The sequence below is a fragment of the Thamnophis elegans genome, chromosome 5, assembly GCF_009769535.1.
Source record: "Thamnophis elegans isolate rThaEle1 chromosome 5, rThaEle1.pri, whole genome shotgun sequence".
Taxonomy (NCBI): Eukaryota; Metazoa; Chordata; class Lepidosauria; order Squamata; family Colubridae; genus Thamnophis; species Thamnophis elegans.
The window spans coordinates 27446884-27469940 of NC_045545.1; the positions used below are offsets into that span (position 1 = coordinate 27446884).

General features: G+C 42.9%; 1 protein-coding gene across 3 annotated transcripts in view; it reads left to right on the top strand.

The window, feature by feature from the left end:
- Positions 1-23057, top strand: part of DOCK7 (dedicator of cytokinesis 7) — a 147930-nt gene that overhangs the window by 108543 nt on the left and 16330 nt on the right. For 2 of the 3 annotated variants that reach the window (XM_032218874.1, XM_032218871.1), the window contains 5 exons: positions 6383-6483; positions 6572-6764; positions 8877-9020; positions 9996-10127; positions 14326-14340. In XM_032218874.1, the coding sequence (XP_032074765.1) occupies positions 6383-6483; positions 6572-6764; positions 8877-9020; positions 9996-10127; positions 14326-14340 (585 nt within the window). The remainder of the gene's footprint in view (positions 1-6382; positions 6484-6571; positions 6765-8876; positions 9021-9995; positions 10128-14325; positions 14341-23057) is intronic. The other variant, XM_032218872.1, reaches the window with a different exon arrangement.

Consider the following 23057-nt stretch of genomic DNA (forward strand, 5'->3'; position numbering starts at 1 on the left):
AAGCGTGACTGAGTGAGTTTTTTCTCTTGGCCACGCCTCCCTTTGCCTCCATTCTTCAGTTTAAAAAACTCAGTCCGCCCGTTAGGACTGTTCTGGGGAGTGCTCCAGTCCTAGAGTAGATAACTGGACTCCCCAGATTTATTTTTTGTTTGTATTCGTTTTTCTTAGTTTGCCTTAGTTTGAATTTGTATGCCTAGTTTTTTCCGTTTGGTACTCTTATGATTCAAGGTAAATTTCTCCTGCTGAAGGGGCTCGGGGTCATTCTCTGCCCGCTGGTCACACGCGGGGGGAGCGTGAGTCACCTGTCCGGCGGTGTCCGGCAGGTGAGGGGACGGTGGGAGGCTTCCCGTCGGTGCCGTTCCCCACCAGTCCATCACAAAAGTCGTGCGGCGTGCCTGAGAGTTCCGGCGAGGGCGGTGGTGCTCTTCTAGCCCGGCAGAGGCGATGGCCATTTTGGTAGTTTCACGTGCTTTTCTTTTGGCTGCGCGCGCAGCGGGCGCCATTTTTGTGGAGCCTCATGGACGAAAAGCGCACTTGAGCGTCGTTGGAGCGAAGAGTGGATCATCCTTTAGCCCTTCAGCTTCAGACCACCGCCTAGGATCGCAGGCCTTGTCTGGGGCGCCGCCAGTCCTGCTTCCTACTGCCCATCTCTTGGAAGCCTCCGAGGGCAGCTGAAGGAGGGAATCTGGCCCTCGGGTGGCCCTCTCCTTCCCTTTGGTCTGCGGGCATGCTTCAGCCGGCTGGCTAAGTGCCCGATGCCCAGCTGCTGCACCGTTTCGTCAAGACTGCCCAGGAAACCATGGCAGAAGGCGGCAGGGAGGCACAGGAGGAGCAGGCAGGGACCTCCACCAAGCACAGCAGGCTAGGCCCTCCATCTAAGGGAAGTAAAGGAGGGAAGGGCACCAATAAGAAGGCCTCCCCTGGTACTGTAGATAGGACCAGGGAGGATTCCCGCCATTTGGGTCCCATTGAAGCCAAGGCCCCGCGATCTCACGGGTTGCCCTAGCCTGTGGGCCAAGAGTTGGACTCGCCCATGTGTCATGGGGGAGGTCGGGACACCCGTTCCTCCCAGGGCAGCAGATCCCCATCCCTGATAGAAGGAAGGTCTGGGGGTGACTCACCTGATGCTCCTGGGGTTACCCTGACTCCCCTAGTTCATCTCTCAGGGAGGAGCTGGGATCATTCCAGGGCCTCCTTCCAGCGGAGGAGGGGCCCAGTTCGGGGAGACATAGGAGTGAGCCTGGTCTACCCAGGCAACGACTCAGGGACATCAAGGGCCAGGCCTTGTCAGCTGAGATGAGGGAGGTCATCTCCATTGCCATCTCCCAAGGGATTGCAGAAGGCATTAAGCACAGGGAGGCAGGGAAGTCTGGGGTCCCCAGATCTAAACGAGCCTCTGGCCCCACTCAGGATCAGGCTCCGGCCTCTCCTGGCACCTCAGTGGCCATGGAGGAGTCAATGTGGGAGGAAGAGGAGGGGGCTGGGAGCTTTGAGTTGTCGGAGGATGAAGATCTACCCCCTGACAAGCCAGCCTTTACAGGCCTGTTTAAGCCAACCTTATTTAAATCTATTTTGCATAAGGCCATAGTGGCTACTGAGCTAGGTTCCACCCCCAAAGGTACAACCGCTGCTTCCTCTTCTTCAAAGGATCTCAAGGAAGGTCTGTTCAAAGAGACCGCTCCTTCCCAGGAGTTGATTCCAGTCCCAGATCTGTTTATGGACATGGTCCAGAGACAGTGGGCCCAGCCTGGTACATTGACCAATCCTAGCGGAGGGGATAAGACTCTTTATTCCGTTGAGGGTAAGATGGAGGATGTGTTGAAACTGCCCAAGGTGGATGCTCCGGTGGTCTCCTTGACATAAAATTCGAACCTGCTAGCGGACCTCCTGGAAGGCCTCAAGGCTGAGAATAAACAATCTGAGAAGGCATGCCACAAGACACACCAGGTGGCCTCCTGGGCTATCAGGGCATCCACCTCGGCCTCTTTCTTCATTTGTGCGTCCCTCCTTTGGCTCAGATATCTCAGGGCTAAGCCTCCCGCCAGGGGATCCTAATGGAGGCATGATTTCAGTAAGATTATTACAGCGGTAGAATACTCAGCGGATGCCTCATTGAATGCCGCCAAATTTGCCTCTTGAGCGTTGGCATCCAACGTTACTTTGTGCCGGCTGTTATGGCTCCGCCACTGGCAAGCCAACATGAAGACGAAATGGAAGCTGGCTTCCGCCCCATTTAAGGGGGGGCAGCTTTTTGGGGATGCCCTGGACAAGTTTGTCATTGAAACGAAGGACAAGCGCAAGGTTCTTCCAGCCACCTTGATGAAGAACAAGGGCAAGAGCTCTGGTTCCTTTCGGAAGCAATCCTTTTGTGCTCAGGACATCAACCAGCCATTCACTTCCTCCGCCTATCATAGACCCTACTCCCAGGGCGGGGATAGGGGTCAGGACAGGGGTTCCTTTGGGTCACGTGGCAGGCAGCAGCAACAGCACTCCTTTCGGAAGCCGTACCGTGGTGGGAACAATTCCCACCAGTTCTGTAGGGGCAAGTGACCATCACAAGATCTCCCATCAGGGGTCGGCTGCAGCTGTACGCCGACATGTGAGAGGGGATCACCATGGACTCCTGGGTCCTCAACACGATCAGGAGGGGCCTGGTGCTAGAGTTTCTGTCCTTTCCCCAAAGGACCTTTATTCGGTGCCCGACTCCCAGAAACCCCATAAAGAGGTCCCTTATGCAGGCGGAGATCTCCCACCTTCTCCAGATCAGGGCCGTAGAACCAGTGCCCCAGGAACAGGAAGGGCAGGGCTTCTATTCCATACTCTTCCTGGTTCCCAAGAGCTCGGGGGGGTGGGGTGGAGGGCCATCTTAGATCTAAAGCGCCTAAATCAACATCTGGCTTACAAAAGGTTCAAGATGCAGTCCCTCCACTCCATTCTGGACTGTGTCAGGAGGGGAGATTTCCTCACCTCAGTAGACTTGAAGGAAGCCTACCTGCATGTACCTGCACATGCTGATCTATGCTGCGCACAGACGGTTCCTGAGGTTCTTCTACGACGGGAAGCACTACCAGTACCAGGCCCTCCCGTTCGGTCTCTCGTCTGCACCCAGGACCTTCACGAAGATCCTGGCGATGGTGGCAGCCCATCTCAGGAGCCACTCAGTTCATCTAGAATGTTACCTGGACGATATCATCATCCACTCCGTAAGCCGGGAGCTAGCTAGGCGGGACGTCCAGCTGACCATTCACATGTTGCAGCAGCACGGCTTCTCAGTGAACCTGGAGAAGAGCCATCTGGAGCCGACCACGCGCATCCAACATCTAGGTGCCGTCATAGACACTCTCACTTGTCAGGTTTTTCTCTCTCCAGACCGCCTGCAAAACCTCAGACGCAGAGTGCAGCAGTGTCGGAAGTCCAGATCAGTGGCAATCGTCACACTGTCGCAGGTCCTCGGGATCATGATCTCCTGCCTGAAGGTGGTTCCTTGGGCGTGCCTCCATGCCAGGGAGCTGCAATGGTTTCTCCTGCCGATGCAGAGGGCCAAGACCAGCAATTCTTTGAGAAGGGTGAGCCCCCCCCTCAAAGTCATTCGGTCCATTGCCTGGTGGGGGATGGCGGTGGTCGAGAAGGGGTGCCTCTTCAAGGAGCCCCAGAGGATTGTCATAACCTTGGACGCCAGTCTTCTCGGGTGGGGGGCTCACTGTCAGGGCCAACTCACTCAAGGACAGTGGACCCAGAGGGAGGCCTCCCAAAGCATAAACTGGCTGGAGTTGAGGGCCGCCCGCCTCGCCCTAAGAAGATTCACGAACCTGGTTGTGGGCCAACACGTACTGTTGCTGACGGACAACGTGGCCACAAAGGCCCACATAAACAGGCAGGGCGGTACCCACTCCAGGAAACTCATGGCGGAGGCGGAGTCTCTGGGCAGGGGGGCAGAACGCCACCTGGCCTCCATCAAAGCAGATCACATCTCAGGGACCAGCAATCAGGAAGCGGATTGGCTGAGCTGACAGCAGATCGACCATTCCGAATGGCAGCTGCATCCGGACCTGTTCCAGCAGATTGTGAGGAGGTTCGGCAAACCACAGGTAGCTCTCTTTGCCATACACGCCAACACACATCTGTCACGATTCTTCTCCCGATACCGATCTCCGTGGGCGGAAGGGACAGATGCACTGAGGTGCAAGTTGCCCCCGGGACTATTGTACGCGTTCCCTCCTCTGCCCCTCATTCCGCAGGTGGTGTCCAAGCTGCTGGCGGAGGGTGCGGAGATCCTCCTGGTTGCTCCCCATTAGCCCAGGAGGTCCTGGTATGCGGATCTAGTGGGTCTCTTGGTGCAGAGGCCATGGAGGATTCCTCAGGAGGACATCTCCCTCTGCCATGGGGCGGTTTGCCACCCGGATCCCCAGTGGCTGCAACTAGCCGTCTGGCACTTGAGGGGGAGCACCTGAGGAAGCAGAAACTATCAGACAAAGTTATTCATACCATCCAGGCATCTAGGAGGCCTTCGACCACCAGAATATACGACGCGACCAGGGTTGCCTTCTCTTCATTGTGCCGGAGTAAGGGCATAGGGGATGTGTCTGCCTCGGTCCCTCAATTGCTGGACTTTCTGCAAGATGGCTTGGACAGGGGGTTGGCCCCCAGCACCCTTCGCTGCCAGGTCGCGGCACTGTCCACAATCCTAGTCAAAGGGTCTTCCTGTCCTTTGAGTCAGCGCCCGCAGGTCAAGAGCTTCCTGAAGGGCGCAACGAACATCAGCCCCCGCGTGGTCCACCGCTACCTGTCCTGGGACCTGCCGCTTGTTCTCTGGGCCTTGACGGGGGCGCCTTTTGAGTTGCTTCGACAGGCGAGTCTTCATCACCTGACACTCAAAACGACGTTCCTCGTAGCTATCAACTCCGCGCGACGGGTGTCCGAATTGGCGGCTTTTTCCATCAGGTCAGATCTGTGCATCATTCACACTGACAGAGTCATTTTGAGACTTGACCCTACATTCGTTCCGAAGGTCAACACCATGTTTCATCAGACTCAGGAGGTGATCCTTCCTGATTTTTGTCCCAAGCCGGCGCATCCTAAAGAGCGTGACTGGCACATATTGGACGGGAGACGTGTGGTCAAGATTTACATCAAGAGAACCAAGGAGTTTCAGCGGTCCGAATCCTTCTTCGTGTCATTTCATCCAGGGTCGCTTGGTCGCAAGGAGTCCTCCCACTTCGTTGGGCGATGGTTGCGGGCCTGCATCAAACTTGCTTACAAACATCAGGGCAAGTCAGCTCCTAGCCGGGTGACTGCGCATTTGACGAGGAGTTCCGCCACTTCTGCGGCATGGGCGACCCAAGTATCAATTGTACACATTTGCAGAGCGGCCACGTGGGCTTCTCCCACTGCATTTATCAGGAACTATAAGATTGACACCTTTGCCTCAGCTGAAGCCTCTTTTGGAAGGAGAATTCTACAGAAGGTCACAGAGGCTCCGGAGACTCAGGTCTCTACCCACCCGGGGACACAATAGCTTGGGCATGTCCCACGCTTGGACTCTCCAAGCAGCGCACTGGAGAACGACCATTGGCTTACCTGAACGGTCGTTCTCAAGGCACTGCAAGGAGAGTCCAATCCTGCCCGGGGTTCCTACAGTCTCGAGGATGATGACTGGCTATGACTGTTGAACAGGCTTCCTGCTCAATGCAAATTTCATTTTTTTAAACTGCAGAATGGAGGCAAAGGGAGGCGTGGCCAAGAGAAAAAACTCCCTCAATCCTAGGGCAGATAGATTGTGTTAATCCACTCTTGGACTCTCCTCGCAGCACCCTGAGAACGACCGTTCGGGTAAGCCAACGGTCTTTTTCTGTGAACATAATAAGTGTTCATTCTCAGAAGGTCTAATCGACGCAGAATCTTAGAAGAGTTATTGATGCAAAAATGTGAAGTGAATATTTGGAGGTGGCAGAAAATGTAAAATAAAATTCCTGGAAGTCAGCACAGATAGTTGAAGTTAAAATTAAATGGGTGTATTGACCCAGGTTGTGGTTTGAATATAAACATCACTTTCAAAATTGGTTGAAATTCAAATTCACTTTTTAATTTATATTGCAAATGTGATTTGCAAAATGTTGATGTCCCCCCCCCCCAGCATTAGTAGTTTATACGGGGCAGGGGGAATGATGATTTTGGGCTCAGTAGAAACCTGATACAATGAATGACAATACAAAAATTGAATAAGACAAGTAATTCTAAACCAGACTAAACTGGTTGATGAATCTTTTTAGTTCTGTCAAAGTTTGTTACCAGGCTTTGAGCAATAAGTGAATGATACATTAACAGATTAATATATGTATATAAACAAATGTATATTTATTTTTTTCGTGTTGCATATTTTCAGGTGCAAGATCTTGTGTTCAATCTCCATATGATCCTCTCGGATACAGTTAAAATGAAGGAACACCAGGAAGATCCAGAAATGCTAATTGACTTGATGTACAGGTAGGATTTATGGAGTTTGCCTCTCTTTCAGAAAATACAGGCAAAGAAATACACATTAACATGAACCTTCTGGCTTTTCAAAAACTAGAATTGCAAAAGGATATCAGAATTCCCCAGATCTACGACTGACCTGGCTGCAGAACATGGCTGGAAAACACTCCGCCAGAAATAACCACGCCGAATCAGCACAGTGTTTGGTTCACTCTGCAGCTCTGGTGGCTGAATATCTAAGCATGCTGGAGGATCGGAAATATCTCCCTGTGGGATGTGTTACATTTCAGGTACTTTGTTTTTTTTAATTTCCCAGATTATAAAACTAGATTGTACAGGTAGTCCTCGTCTAACAACAGTTCGTTTAGTGACCATTTGAAGTTGCAACAGCACTGAATAAACTGACTTATGACCATTTTTTACACTTACGATCGTTGCAGCATCCCCATGTCATGTGACCAAAATCCAGACGCTTGCCAACGGACTCATATTTATGACGGTTGCAGTGTCCCACATCATGTGATCACTTTTTGTGACCTGACAAGCAAAGTCGACGAAAGCAGATTCACTTAACAATCGTGTGACTAACTTAACAACCACAATGATTCACTTAACTGTGGCAAGAAAGGTCGTAAATGAGGCAGGACTCATTTAACAAATGTCTCACTTAGCGATAGAAATTTTGGGCTCAATTGTGGCCGTAAGTCAAGGACTACATCGTACCAAGTTCCAGAAAGCATAGCTTGGTAGAGTTCTGAAACTACTATATTAAGAAAGTAATCTTAAATGGAAAAGAAGACTCCCTCAGATTGCTATTTCCTATGAATTGTGCTAAGAGGTGGAAAGAAAAATCTTGTGCGTTACAAGAATTGAACAGAACACAGGTACTTCTTGACTTACAGCCATTCATTTAGTGACCATTTGAAGTTAAAGCCGTGAAAAAAGTTACTTATGACCATTTTTCAATCTTACGATCGTTGCAGCATTCCCCACGGTCACATGATCAAAATTCTGACGCTTTGCAACTGCCATGTGATCGCCTTTTGCAACCTTCTGACAAGCAAAGTCAATGAGGGAGTCAGATTCACTTGACAGCCATGTCACTAACTTAACAATCGTGGCAAGAAAGGTAGTAAAATGGGGCAAAACTCATTTAGCAACTGCCCTGCTTAGCAACAAACAGTTTGGGTTCAATTGTGGTTGTAAGTCAAAGACAAGTTGTATTCCTAGCCTAGCTTCAGGAAGTATGGGCTTTTCCCCTTGGGAAATCTGTTTGATTTAAATCCAGTGATCTCTTAGTGCAGGGGTGTCAAACTCAATTTCACTGAGGGCCAGAACAGGGTTGTGTTTGACCTTAGGGGTCCAGGGTGGGCGTGGCCAGCTCGATATCACTTGTGTTGGGGGCGCCTGTGGCAACCTGAACACTGCCAGTGAAAACAGACCTCAGGAGGGCCGCCTGCAGCCCTCATGACCTCCATTTTTGATGGCAGAGGCACCACGGACCGGTCCTTTGCTTTTTCCAGGGCAAACCTGTGGGCCAGATCTAAGCACCCCATAGGCTACATTTGGCCCACGGGCCTGGAGTTTGACACCCCTGTCTTAGCTGACTGTCCCATAATACATAATAAAGTGGAGATTTTAAGAGCGTTCCCTTGATATTACTGGTAGAAAAGGTACTTGTATATTTTTCCATTTGGAGGGTCTTCCCAGTGGAATGTATATTATGCACACTGTGTATATTAAAACTACCACCTCCCAAAACATCTATCTTGATTATGAACTGACTGGTTATCTTAAAAGCTGTGATTCTCATTTTTACAGTGGGTGTTAGGTTGGGGAAGGTTCATCTGTAGCAAACTGTGTGGCTTGGCTCTTTTACTGACTATTTTGACAAAATTCAAAGAACCTCCAATACAGAAAGATAAACTATTGGAATTGTAGCTGTTGTGCCAGTAATGAAAAATACCAGGAAATGCTGGTACTATGTTAAATGAAGCCCACAGAATGATTGCATCAGTCCCAAAGGAAGTTACAGCAAGTAGGAGAAAGTTCAGAGATTCAAGGTTTGGGTAAAGTTATGTAAGAATTATCACAAATTGTGTGTTGCCACAATCTGTATATATTTAACTCTATGCCCGCCATGAATGAGTATTAATCTACATTGATCTAAGCTAATTGCTTTACAAAACAGAATAATCTGGCTATCATTGTAATATTTTTTCTTAATTTTCACTGTCTATGGAGACTTTCTCTGATAAACCAGAAAAGGGAATATGGTTTTTATTACCGGAATAGTCCCATTATACCAGAATATAATTGCACACCAAAGAAAAGATTTAGTGCTTTGGTCAGGAGATTTGCATATTGGCATTAATAGAAGTAATTGTTTTATATTTCCTCAGAATGTTTCTTCAAATGTTCTAGAAGAATCTGCAGTTTCTGATGATGTGGTATCTCCAGATGAAGAAGGGATATGTTCTGGAAAGTATTTTACAGAAGCAGGTCTGGTTGGACTACTGGAGCAAGCTGCAGCCTGTTTTTCCATGGTAGAAAAATTTCATACTTTCTGTATTTTGTCTGATAATTCCTGTTAGCTACCTAGAATAGATCAGAGTTCCCCGATGTTTCTGGCTCTGCAGACCAGCGGGGTAGGGGAGAAGGGATGGTCCCACAGAAGCAGCTGGCAAGCGTGCATGCTTGCAGCTCCATTTGCACAAGCAGAGTGCATGCGTGCCTGCTGCTCACACAAATGGAGCACACATGCTTGCCCACTGCTCATGCAAGTGAGGATGCATGTGTGTGTGCATGTGCTCGCCAGCCATTTCCGTGGCCCTATTACAGTCCCCTCACGGCCCACTAGTGGGCCATAGCCCACAAGTTGGGGACCCCTGGTATGTGATATAAATATTTGAAAGCACTGAGCATTCAGAGGTAAACATGAACATAAAACATCTCTAACAGTGGGTTTACATTTCAGTTGCTTAACTGAACTGAAATGGAATAGGACTGAAAGGAATATTGACTGGATTGTATGTGGATAAGATGACATGTTTTGTGCTATTGAGAGAGTAACCAAAGTTAGTTTTCAAACACTTTTAGTTAGCCAAGATGCAACTGTAACATGTGCTCAAAATTTGCTATTAAGCCTTTTAGCCTTTTAGTTCAGCAACGGGATTCCTTTGAAGTCTTCTTTAGATTGAAAGTGAAAGAAATTTGGAAGACAAGGAGGGCATTTACGTTTTGTTTATGCAAATAATGGGGCTATTTTTTCAATCCTCCAAAAGGCAGTGGACAGAGGGAAATGGCTGATAGATACCTAGATGCCTTTTCATAGAATGTATAAAAAGGAACGCTCAGAATTATTCTGTGCTCTAGATTACATTCTCTTATAGTAATGAAAGTATAGCAAATGATCTTTTCAGTTTCTTTGTCCTAATGAAGCATTTTTATCATGTGCTGCACTTAGGATGTTTATTTTCTTGATGAAGCAGTAGATCCAACTGACATGCAGTCTTTTGTAGGCTGGTATGTACGAAGCGGTCAACGAGGTTTACAAAATCCTTATTCCAATTCATGAAGCTAACAGAGACGCCAACAAACTGGCCACAATTCATGGTAAACTCCAGGATGCATTCAGCAAGATAGTTCATCAGGTAATGCCTTTGGGATCTATGACAAGAAAGTGGCAAAATATATCAGCCCGATTTTCTATTGGACCAATGCACTTTGTGAGAACAGATGTCCATGGGTTGTATTACAAAGTGTGCAATCAGCTTGGGTGGCAAAACAATGGCTAAATAGTTCTTCTAATAGTACTGTCTTCTATTTTTTTTTCTAGAGCCACCTACTTAAGTCAGGTGGTAATTATTGTGTCCATTGGTACATTCTATTCTGTGCCTATTGTACAAACAGAAAGCTGACTCCACAAAACATGAAAGAATTGAGTGCAATTATTAGGTGGGCCATTTTCCCCATTAGGTTTTAGTCATGTATTTATTTATTTGTCCAGTTTATTAACCCAACTATCCAAGAAACTCTGGATGGTGAACAAACAAAAACAAAGAATGACATTAAAACAAAAAACAACTGAAAGTTTATCAACTGTCAGGAAAAACACAAACCACTACACACTTGCAACTATGCTGGAGCTCCCAAACTCAGTAAATTGAGTGCTCATTGCACTTGATTGGCAAGTAGCTAGTTTTAGGTCCTGCAGCTGATGCCTTGTTTATCCAAACTGTGTCCTGCATTGTACAGATGGTGGGAATGTAGATGGCTGTATCCTTGGATGTAGAGAACTGGATGGCATCCTGTTGCTAAAAACTATAGCAATAGCTAGTAAGCGTTTTATGACATGGCCAAAGCAAAGAGAAATTTGCATCATAAAATCAGCAGACTATGATAAGACCTGGTTTGTAACCATGTTTCCCGAAAATAGGACATGTCCTGATACTAAGCCCAATTGGACGTTTCAGGGCATGGGCTAAAATAAGCCCACCCCCAAATTAGCCCACCCCCAAAAATGCAGCAAGAAGAGCATCTCCAGCAAAAAGAGCACCCGCCACGCTTTGCGCCCCCTCTGCCACCCTCCAAATTGCAACCCAGCACAAGACGCGCATCTTCTCGACACTGACAGCTTCATCACATCTTCTCTTCGCTGGTCTGTGCAGGGAAACACATGGTTAAAAAAAACAACTTCTCATGAGTTTGAGAAGTTCTTAATTGTTTGCACTGATGAGAAGTTTTTCTTTACCGTACAAGATGTTTCCCTGTACAAACCGGCCGAGAGACATGACAGCTGCCAGTGTCCGGTAAGACGCGCATCTCCCGGCCTGCCATGCCCCATCCCCTGCCCCACCTGCTACTACCCAAATTGTGTCCCAGCGCGAGACACATGTCTTACCGGACACTGGCAGTTCTGTCACATTCCTCGCCGTTGAGTCCAGGGAAACAGGTAAAAAAACCTCACGAGTTCGAGAAGTTTGAACTCGCAAGAAGTTTTTTTTACAACAGGTTAGAGAGTAAACTCTGATTGCGGGCTACTTGAAAAATTTGCTGGTTTCTTGGTTACGAGACATATAACACTCCCCTAGTGCCTTTCTGGCCCAGAGTCAACTCCAATGCTGTGTTTCCTTCTGATTTGGTTTTGCATTGGCACTAATTTTAACCTTGGATGACATGAGTAAGTTTGTTCAAGGCTTACCTTTTTACATGCATTTGGAACAAGACTTGAAGTAAAAGAAATAACTATAACCATAATAATCAAGAGGTTTGGATTTGAAAATAGCAAGAACTATTGAGACTGTCAAGCTGAGAAGGTTTTGGAAAATGAATGGGTTGAGATTTTATGGGACTTTAAAATCCAAACAGAAAAGCACATTGGTTGTAATATCCTGATTTATTGAAATGAAGGGAGTCTGGGTCATTGATGTTGCTATTCTGGGTGATGCTAGGATTGAAGAAAATCAATCTGAAAAAATTATGAAATATATGACTTGCAGATTAAATACTAATGAAAACATTATATAATGAAAACGTGACTGGACTGCCTGGAGCAATACCTAAAGGATTCTCCCAATATTTGGAAAATTTGAATTTATTGGACTTGAACACCTGAATTTTACTAAAAAAGAAAAACCCACCTTGCTTGGTACTGCCTATATTTTTAGATGCCACTTTGCTATTTCTTAGGTCTTTGGTCCATATAGATAATATACAGTATTGTAAATAGCATTTATATAATTTGAAGAAAATTTGTGATGATTAAGAAATTTTTTAAAAACGAGCATGTGTAGAAAATAAACTTTATTTTGATTCATGTATTAATATTCTCTGAAACTTGAATCTCATAGGTAGCCCTCAATTCGGCCATTCATTTAGTGATGATTCAAAGTTACGACAATGGTAAAAAAATGTGACTTATAACCCCTTGTGATCATTGCAGCATCCCGGCAGATATGTGACCACAATTCTGGCCCATGGCAGTTAGTTCCCACTTAAGACAGTTGCTGCATCCTCCAGGCATATGTTCGACCTTTGTGACTTTCCTATCCAAGCTCCCACAAGCAAAATCAATGGGGAAGCCAGCAGGAGGTTGCAAGTCACAGTCACACAGTGCCTCACTTAATCGATTATGGGTGATTCGCTTAATGACCATGGCAAAAAGTCATAAAATCAGGTGATGCCTCTTTTAATGACTGCACTGCTTAACAACAAATTTTTATAGTCCTGGTTGTGGTCATAAGCGGAGGACTAGATAATCCTCCGCTTACTATTGCATTTGGGCCCAGAATCTCGGTTGTTGAGCAAAGTGTTTGTTAACCACCGCAATCCCAGATCTTTCAGTTGCTGTCATTAAGTGGAGTGCCCTTTGGGTGCGATGGGGCGGTGAGGGGACTGGGGTATCCCTCCACACTCATGGGAGACTTGGGTCCTTTCCCTTCCTGACCAGGTCCAGATCCACTTACCTTAGTATTATTCTGCAGCTCCTGATTTTCAAGGCCCCCAATTCCATCTTTCAAGTCAGTCCCATTCTCAAAATGATACAGAAGGCTCCTTCTCCAAATCAGACATTTTGAAGAAAGGGTCTTCTGAATGATCGCTTTCACTAAAACATTGGCCAGATATGAAGTCTGCTTCAGCCTTCTAGAAGGCTGGGATTCATTGGTGTTTTTCCTTCCCTTAATGCTGCTAGCAAAGGCCAACCTTCTGAGCCTGGTGTTCGCCCCTCCCCAAATGGTAGTAGGCATTTAGTAGTTATTTTGCCAGATTCAAGATCTGTCTCTCCAGTGAGGAATCCTCCCTCCAGTGGAGGATTTTTCTTCCTTGCCAGGAGAAGAGGGGAAATCCCTCAGTGCACTGGGGAAACAAACCTCAAATCCTCCATCCTCTCTGCTTGCAATCTTCTCTGCTGTCTTCTTCTGACTTCACCATTCACTTTCTGGGGAAGCCAACAGAGAATATTGCAAATGACGATCACATGATTGCAGGCCACTTGACAACAGATGACAAATGTGAACAGGTTGCTAAGCACCTGAAATGCAATCCTGTAGCCGGGGGGGGGGGGGGGGGGGATGAGGGCCCCACCATTTACAATGACTTGGAGGCGTTTTACAGGTTGTAAATCATCGGTTCTGAGGCCATCGTAAATACAAATGGTTGTAAAATGATCGGTTATAAGTCAAGAATTACCTGTACCAGCATTGCAAAACAAACACTGCATAAAAATTATTGCATCACTCATGTACAAAGTTTGGATTTCTCTAATTTGACATTTGACTCCCAGGCTGAAATGGTGAATATGTTGCAGTGGTAAGAGAGGTTTCATATTCTCATTTGATTCTCAGATCTTTATTATAAAATAAAAAAAGAAGAATTGGGCACACACACATACAAACACATTGTGTATATGTATGGGCCAGGAGTTTGTGTATAATTGCCAATGCAATGGAATCCAGGGATGTAATCCCTGTACTCCTTCCATTAAACCTTTTAAACCCCTTTATATTGGGTATTTTCTTTATCATATTCCCCTTCAAATTTCACAATAAAGAGAAAGGAACAGATAGTTAGAATAGAACATCTATGTAGTAGGCAGACATGGATGGTCACATCCTCTATAGAGTTAGCCTTCAATGCACTCAGCAGAAATATCTTATTCCCATAGGTTCTTCTTTCCCATATGAGGTTTCTTCTGGTGAAATGAAAAAAAAACCACTGCAAATGTAAATATGTGGCCCATAAAAATCATTAAACCATTGTAGATGTATACTGCTTTATTGTTGCTGGCATGTCAAGAAAGTTCTGCATTTGTTTCTATTACATACTTTTTTTACTTTTTTTATTATACAGAGTACTGGCTGGGAGGTAGGTAATGTTTTAGCTAGTAAAAAAGACTAATAGATTGGATTGATGCCTCTTGCCAATGCTTTGCCCGCATATGCTAGTTGTGGGTATCTGTTGCTGTCTGCTATTGATTGACCTGAATTAATTAACCAAAAAGTATTAGTAAAACTGTTGTGGTCATTTTAGACAATTTAGGTAGTGCATGGATTATGACACTAATGAGGTCCTTTGGGGAATGAACCATTTTTACCATTGTCAGTTTGTTATTTGTGTTAATTTTATTTCTCATCTATATTGACTTAGAATATCATTTCTTCCTACCATGTTCTTACCCCCAACACAGGGGTCGATTTAAGTTACAATGTTCAAGGAGTTTGAATGCAAAAATGCAAAAGTTTACTCATATCATAACACATAACAAGTATTTATTTATGAATTGTATATACTTGTCTCTTGTACAAAACTGAAACAAAAACCAAATTAATTCAGATTAACACTTAACTCCCAAATGCCCAGTAAGAGTACGGGTTTCAAGTACCCCATTGAGTAAATGTATTTGCTTTGATTATGTGGTGCATAATTTCAATGTCTCTAGTACTTTTCAAATTACATTATGATCCAATACAAAAATTGGCAACTTCTAAAAAGTAGCTGTGACTTCAGCAACCACAAATCTAAATCTAACCTACCAACTTTATCTCATTCGTATAACACTATTCAGTCTTATTTTTCTGCTAAGGGCCACAGTAAAATATTTAAGATGTATGTTTAATAAATTAATACAGTCATTCATTTAGGTCAAAACTGGGAAGTTATGGTTAATAGTTTCAAACCAATCAGCATATTTGCTTACACAAAGGGCAAGCAAAATAACAGTTAGCAACACACTTTTGAATTTTGTAATTTGAGTTCTTGATCTGGTACAAAGTTTTAGGTAGAAGTGTGATTTAATGGTAGAAATGAAAAATTAAATAATTTTAAATAACCCAAATCAATAGATGTCATATCAGTTTTATTTCTCTTTTTTATCATCAGTGGCCTTTTTTTTGTTGAAGCCCAAAACTATTCCTGATATTGCCTTAAATTTAAATCAAATCAGTGTTAATAGGATAAAACAAGCTTCTTCGGGCTTTTGCCTCCCTGAGTTTTCTATTGACCATTATTTGGAATTCTGAATGCTGAAGTCTGGTGTATCTAATAGATAACTGTGAGGGGTGGCTAGTTTAAAAGAACAACCAAGATTGTCACATTCATTTCTACAACAGATTTTTTGTACACGTAGTCCTCGACTTACAATAGTTCATTTAGTGTTCAAAGTTACAACAGCACTGAAAAGGTGACTTATCATCATTTTTCACATGACCGTTGCAGCATCGCCATGGTTGTGTGATCAAAATTCAGATGCTTGGCAACTGGTTCATATTTATGACGGTTGCGGTATCTCAAAGCCATGTGATCACCTTTTGTGACCTTCTGACGAGGAAAGTCAATGGGGAAGGCAGATTCATGTTAGTAACTTAACAAATCCAGTGATTCACTTAACAGCTGTTCCAGGAAAGATCGTAAAATGGGGCAAAATTCACTGAACAACTGTCTCACTTAGCAACAGAAATGTTGGGCTCAATTGTGGTTGTAAGTCGAGGACTACCTGTATTTCATGATTTCAGGGATATCCATGCATGTATACACTTCAAATAGAACAGAGAGAAATTCAGCAGATGTAACTTTCCACATGAAACTTTCAGCCAGATAAGGTGGAAACTTCCAGAAGGCTACACACTTTTTTCATTAGTTTTTCATTAAGAATTTTGCAGGTTTAAGTGCAACATGTCCATTTGATTACAGTTTACCATACATCAGTGTTTCTCAACCGGGGCCCCTTTAAGATGTGTGAACTCCCAGAATTCTCGAGCTAGAGATCCTGGCTGAGGAATTCTGGGAATTGAAATCCACACATCTTAAAGGGGCCCAGGTTGAAAAACACTGCCATAAACTACATCCATGAAAGTGATATGAAAAATTGTACTGATTAAATTACTAGTTAAGTAAAAATATAATATTTTTTAAAAAAAATATTTTAATTTTGTTTTTGTGGAAAAGCCCCTCCCTTTGGCGCAGGTGTTGCCCTCTGTTCCTTTGGTGTTTTGCCTCTTTAATTCCTGATTGCATTGTGTTCCCAAGGAATCCACTGAATTTAAGCATGTAGGTCCTGAATTAATATCAGTGGAAACTCATTGCATGTGGCATCCTTATAATTGTGTGGAATATGTGCTAACAAAATGTTGATCGTCCTCTGAAAATAATGCCAGCATATTGTATCCAAATACTTATTATTCATGTGGAAAAATTTTAAATGAGATTTTTTTAAATCTGCACCTTCGTTTGGTGTTGCAATAGTTACATATATTAGTTAGTTGTTTTAATCAGTCCCCTATACCCATAAAATGTACTGTGAAAATAATGTTTTCTGCTTTTTCCTGGCCCATGCTCCTTTGTTTTGACCATTCCCACTGCAGAACTGGGATCTTTAGAACTTTTGCTTAGGAAGGCACTTAGCAAATAGAGCCAAAGATACTCAGAGCACATGAGGTCAGACTTCCTGGACCTATGGCCATTCAGCGTCAAGAAAGACCCTCATGGATTCAGATTTTGTTTTGAAACCCAATGTGCAACTTGGCGGCACATGAAAGTTTTCTCACAGAAGAAAATCCAAGTATGGCCACACGTCTATAGGTAGTCTATAGGTAACTACTATAGGTAGTTCTCAACTTATGGCCATAATAGTCCTAAATTTCCATTGCTAAGTGAGGCAGTTGTTAAGTGACTTTTGCCCCATTTTACCATCTTTTGTGCCTCAGTTGTTAAGCAAATCACTGTTAAGTGAATCATGCAGTCATTAAGCGAATCTGGCTTCTTTTATTGACTGCTTGTTGGAAGCCTGCTGGGAAGGTTACACAGATGGTGAGCAAATGACACCAGGACAATAAATACATGCCAGTTGAATTTTTGGTCATATGGCCATGAGGATGCTTCGATGGTCATAGGTGTGGAAACTGCTCACAAGTCACATTTTTCAGTACTGTTTTAAACTTGAAGGGACACTAAATGAATGGTTGTAAGTGGAGACCCCCTATAATTACAAATCCACAACTTGATCAGACTTTATGACAGCTTAGAAAGAAATGATAAATAGTTCCCATTTATCATTTCCGCTACAAACCCTGGCTACTTTGGGGAAGATAGGGCCTAAGCCAATTCACTCTTTCAGTTTTCTCACTTTTGACATCACAAGAAATCAAAAGCATCTCCTGCCTTAGTAGCAATACTTATCCCTAGAAGTTATATCTCTCTTATAAGGAAGGGTTTCCCATTGAGGTTAATGCAGGTAGTCCTCAACTTACAACAGGTCTCTTAGTGACCGTTCAAGCACTGAAAAAGATGACATTACTTTTCATACTTATGACTGTAGCAGTATCCCCATAGTCACATGATTTACATTTGGATGCTTGACAACTGACTCCCATTTATGACGGCTGCAGTGTCCCAGGTTCATCTTTTGTGAACTTCTGGCAAGCAAATTCACTGGGGAAGCCAGATTCATTTAACCACCATGTTACTCATTTAACAACTGCAGTGATTCGACAATTAACAAATAGAAAAGTCATAAAATTAACAAATTTCTCGGCAACATAAATGTTGGGCTTGATTGTAGCTGTACGTTGAGGACTACCTGTAGTTGGCACAAATCTGTTGCAAGAGACAAACAGATACAAAGGGACAGATGAGACACTCCCTGTTATATGGCTGTTTGGTGACCAGTTAATGGAGGACAGCTTAAGGGGAGACTTTTCAATGTGTGTGATGCTAAATCGACCCCTGAAATACATCCTCTCCTCAGTTACAGTTTTAACGTAGTCAAAGAATGTTTTACTGCATGATAAAACACACCCATGGTTTATGTTCTTGTTCACCGCTTTGCACTTGACATCTCCTCTTGCTGGACATTTCCCCCAATGTGGCCTTTAATCCCCTATTGCATGCTTTTTAGCCAGTTCTTATTTTGTAGAATGTTTGTTTGCCTTTATTTGCTGCCAAATGCTGCTTATTTGTTTTTTGATTTTCCTTAATTAAAATACTTTCTGTTTTCTCCTCTATTGCCCTGGTTGCTGATTCTCCTCCCCACTTTTACTATTGTCTGTTGTGGTAAGTTCCTACTAAGTTGTTGATGATTCTTAACACCATGGCATCCCTCAATAATTTCTTTTTTAAAAAAATCAAAGACTTATGCCAGCTCAGGGGTTTATGAAATGCCATATAAATTCTCCTCAGTTGGGCTGGTGGGAAGGAAGGAAATTACCTCAGAGACTGATTGGGTCGCCATTGATAAGTGAGTAGTTTTTTCCTCAAGTAAACAGTTTGGATGGCCTGCAGAATTTGGGCTATAAATTCAAAAGCTGGATTAGATAGGAAATTGCTGGAACAAAACTTTTTGGCATTAATCTTTCTATTTCAGATTATATTATTGTAGTCTAGAATTAGATATTTGGGGATATTTTCATCTATCTGTTGGAAACAACAGAAGCAAGATGAACAGTGATTTTAGTCATTTTTTGGTGAAGTAAACCCAGTTGGCAAAGCTTTTGGTCTATATGCAGAAGAAAAAAAAATAAAACTTTACACCTAGCAGGTATTTACCATGCATAGTAACATATTATGAACCCTTCATAAATCATGATGGCTGTATACCCGCTCTGCCAGATCTGTAATGACTCTACAGCGTTTACCTTCATTCTCTTTGCCTCCCAAGGACTATTATTTTTCTCAAAATAATAGACATAAATGCTTGTATAATATCTTCCTTACTCATAACTGCATTTTGCATCTCTCAGAAACAAAGACCATGGAGTATTAATGTGTTTTATGGCTTGAAAGCAAGAGTTTGATTTTCATGAATACCTTTGGTCAATATCAGAGTTTCCATATAGATAATGTGCCACATTCTGAACAATAACATGTTCAGAATGTGGCAAGCCCTATGATGTTATGGCCCTCTCCATTTTCTGCCTGTTTATGCTTCATTTCATTCCAGCATGTTTTGTATTCACTCCATTCTAAAAAAATTTCCCACGAACTGACCCATCAATGCATTCCCATCTCCCTAAATAAATGGAAGCTAAATGGAAAGAGACTGTCTTTCATACACCAGTTCCTAATTTGTCTTAGGTGACCATTGTTTTAGAATTATGGTAATCTGTTTGAAACTCATTATCATAGAATACTTCTAATTAATTACATGGCAGCAAGCATTTTCTTAACTCTTTCATGTAGATTGTAAGTAGGATAATTAGGAAACGAAGTTTGAAGAATCTAAAGCCCAGAAATTCAGCAACATTTGGAGCATCAGCAGATTCACTGTTCCAAATTGTTAGGGAATGTTGCCTTAGAAATCTGATAAAGAAAGATATACATTAGGTACAGTAACCAAGCAGATAGCTTACACGTATAAAATAAGAACAGTCTTAGGGTTTGTACAGTGGGCTGGTACATTAGAGCAGTGTTTTTCAACCTTTTTTGTGCAAAGGCACACTTTTTTCATGAAAAAAAATCACGAGGCACACCACCATTAGAAAATGTTAAACATTTTTAACTCTGTGCCTATAGTGACTATATATAAAGTAATTCTCCCACGGCACACCTTACACTATGTCACGGCACACTAGTGTGCCGCGGCACAGTGGTTGAAAAACACTGCATTAGAGGCCATTTTGTTTTTAAAGACCAAACTAGCTAGGCAACATTATGATTAGCTTAGAGCAGACTTGAGCATTTTATGGCCCCCAGGCCACATCTCGTTCTTTGACTGTCCCTGCCCAGCCTGCGTGGATTGCTTTTATTTTGAAAGCGGCTGCTCTCCCCCCCCCCCCCAAAATATACTTTTATGCATGCATGCCTATGCACCTTCATGGCCTTATTGGTTCTGCACTCCGCAATACTCCTAGTTTCTGATGTGGCCCTTTGTGAAAATTAATTGTCCACTCCTGGCTTAGAGGAATAAATGAATTGTAAAATTGCTTCTGTGATAAGCCTGTTTCAGGGTAGGAGTAAGTAATGCCATCTATAAAATTGCCTAACACTGACTAACTTTCTCACTCTAGAGAACATAAGGTTAATATTTTTCCTTCCATAGAGGAAAAAAAAGCAATTACAATACATACACATATTAAAATTGTAGGGCTATATATACATACTTTCTTTATATAATAATATACAGACTTTTTGCCTCTATATGTAAACAATATTGCTTGTGGAAGAAGCTTTAATAATAATACCATTTTACTTCTACTGTATGCTTGTGCATTGACCAATATCTTAGACTTAATGTGTTCCTCAAAACAGCTAGCAGTTTGAAGTTATGAAAACTGATATTTTTAACAAAGACTACTTGTCTGCTCATGCAAATGTCATTTAGATTTAGAAAATACAAAACATCTAAATCTTTGTTTTTAAGAAGTCCATGCTGTTGGAATCAGATAACATTGTAAAATGCATCTTCTTTAACAATTTGCTTATAAGGACATCCATCCAGTGTGTACCCACACCCAGGCAGTGTGTAGAGGTATTCTTTCAGAACTAAATACTCAAGACTGCACACATCTTGAGGCAACCCCAACACGTCCCCCCCATTATTCTCCCTTTCTTGGCCACTCCCCTGTTTTTTTTTTAGTTTTTTTTTTTTTTTACTTCTACCTGCTTCTCTCATTCTTGCATTTGTTTTTTGACCATATCCATCCAGCTGTCAGTGGAGACATCTAAACTGCAAACTCAAAGCTAGACCAAAGTCACATGCAGCCTTAAACTCTGTGAATAGCCTTTTGCTGAAAGCAGTAGCCAAACACCCAGCATACTCTTCACAGAGCTCAGTTGTACTTTTACTTTACTTTTGTTTGCGCAATATGGCTGACTATCTGCCATTTTCCCATGGTAAATTATTTCTTTGATGATCCTGGACAGATGATCAAAGAAATCTGAGGTGGCCCTTATTATATCAGCTAGCACACTGTTTGGAAATGAAAAGCATATAGCTTTTTAGTTTAACAGATTTAAATAATAATCATTAGAAGGCGGGAAGGGGGGGGGGAATTGCTCTGTCTGTATTTTATCACCTCATGAGTCTTTGGGCAGAATGAAAAGTAAAACTATAGAACACATCCTCATTGTAGCAAGACAGCTCTTAAATCCTGTTTGTAGAATATAATCTTATATTGTAAAATTCATCATTTTTATAAAACAACCTTGGGGATATATGAGGACTGAGCCTGATTTGAGAGTGACCAAGTTTTTGCATTTCCACAAGTAATTACACTTTAAAATGATCCAATTAAATTTATTATTAAAAATCTTCATTTAAGCCATACAAATGTTTGGTTTATGGTCTTAGAACCACACAAAATAGAAATGATATTAATGTTCTTTGTTTGTTTGGCCAATTTTTTAATTAACAAACAAGTCTAAAAGTTGCATCTGTGTTCACACTTGCAACCCTGAGGTTCACTTAACCGTAGATTCACTTAATGTCCAGGATGATTTGCTTAATTACCTTCATAAAAATGGTCATAAAATCAGATCCAATTCAACTTATGACCGCAATGATTTCTGACAGAAATTCTCATCCCAGTTGTGGTTATAAGTTGAGGAGTAGCTGCTTGACAATTCTTTTTTTTTAAAGATTTTTGAGAGACCGCCTTCTGCCGATTACCTCCCTCCGACCGATTAGATCGCACAGACTGGGCCTCCTCCGAATCCCATCCGCCAGTCAATGTCGACTGGCGACTACACGGAGGAGAGCCTTTTCTGTTGCAGCTCCGACCCTGTGGAACGATCTCCTCGTCGAGATCCGCACCCTCACCACCATCCAGACCTTTCGCGCAGCCCTCAAGACCTGGCTCTCCCATCAGGCCTGGGGATAGGTTCCCAATTTACCCGCCCGAGTGTTGACTGTGGAATGAAAGTTGTGTTTTTATTATTTTTCTTTTGTTCACATTTTGTTTGTTTTTTGATATTGCACCCCCTTCCCCGTGATTGTAAGCCGCCCTGAGTCCCCTCAGGGAAAAGGGCGGCCTATAAATCTTAAAATAAATAAATAAATAAATAATTTTTTATTAACAAACATGTAAAATACACACACACAAAATTTAGACATACACCACATTTATGCAATACAATACGAACAGGAACTTCCTGTTCTTTATAATAGCAATTATCAATCGATACCGCTCATCTTATATTATTTCCCCTTCTATTGTATTTCATTTGGATTTCACCATTCTTAACCCTCTTATTTTACTCATAACTATTATTTTTTGAGTTTGGTTATATTCTTTCATTGATTTTTGTTTCTTTCCTCCATCCACCTATACCATTTATCCCATATCTGGTAGAATTCTGATTCTTCTTTTCCCTAGATTTCTTTAGTTAGTTTGTCCATTTCGGCACAGTCCATAACCTTTCTTATTATTTCATCTTCGCTTAGAATTAGTTTGTTTTTCCATTTCTGGGCAAAGGCAATCCTTGCCGCTGTAATTATATGTAGTAAAATACTGGATTTCTTTTTTGTATTTCGCAGACATTATTCCTAATAAAAAAAACTTCAAGTTTCCATTCTATTTTAACCCCCGTTATTGCCTCCAGCCAATTTTTGATCCTTTTCCAAAAAAATTTAGCTTCCTCACAGCTCCACC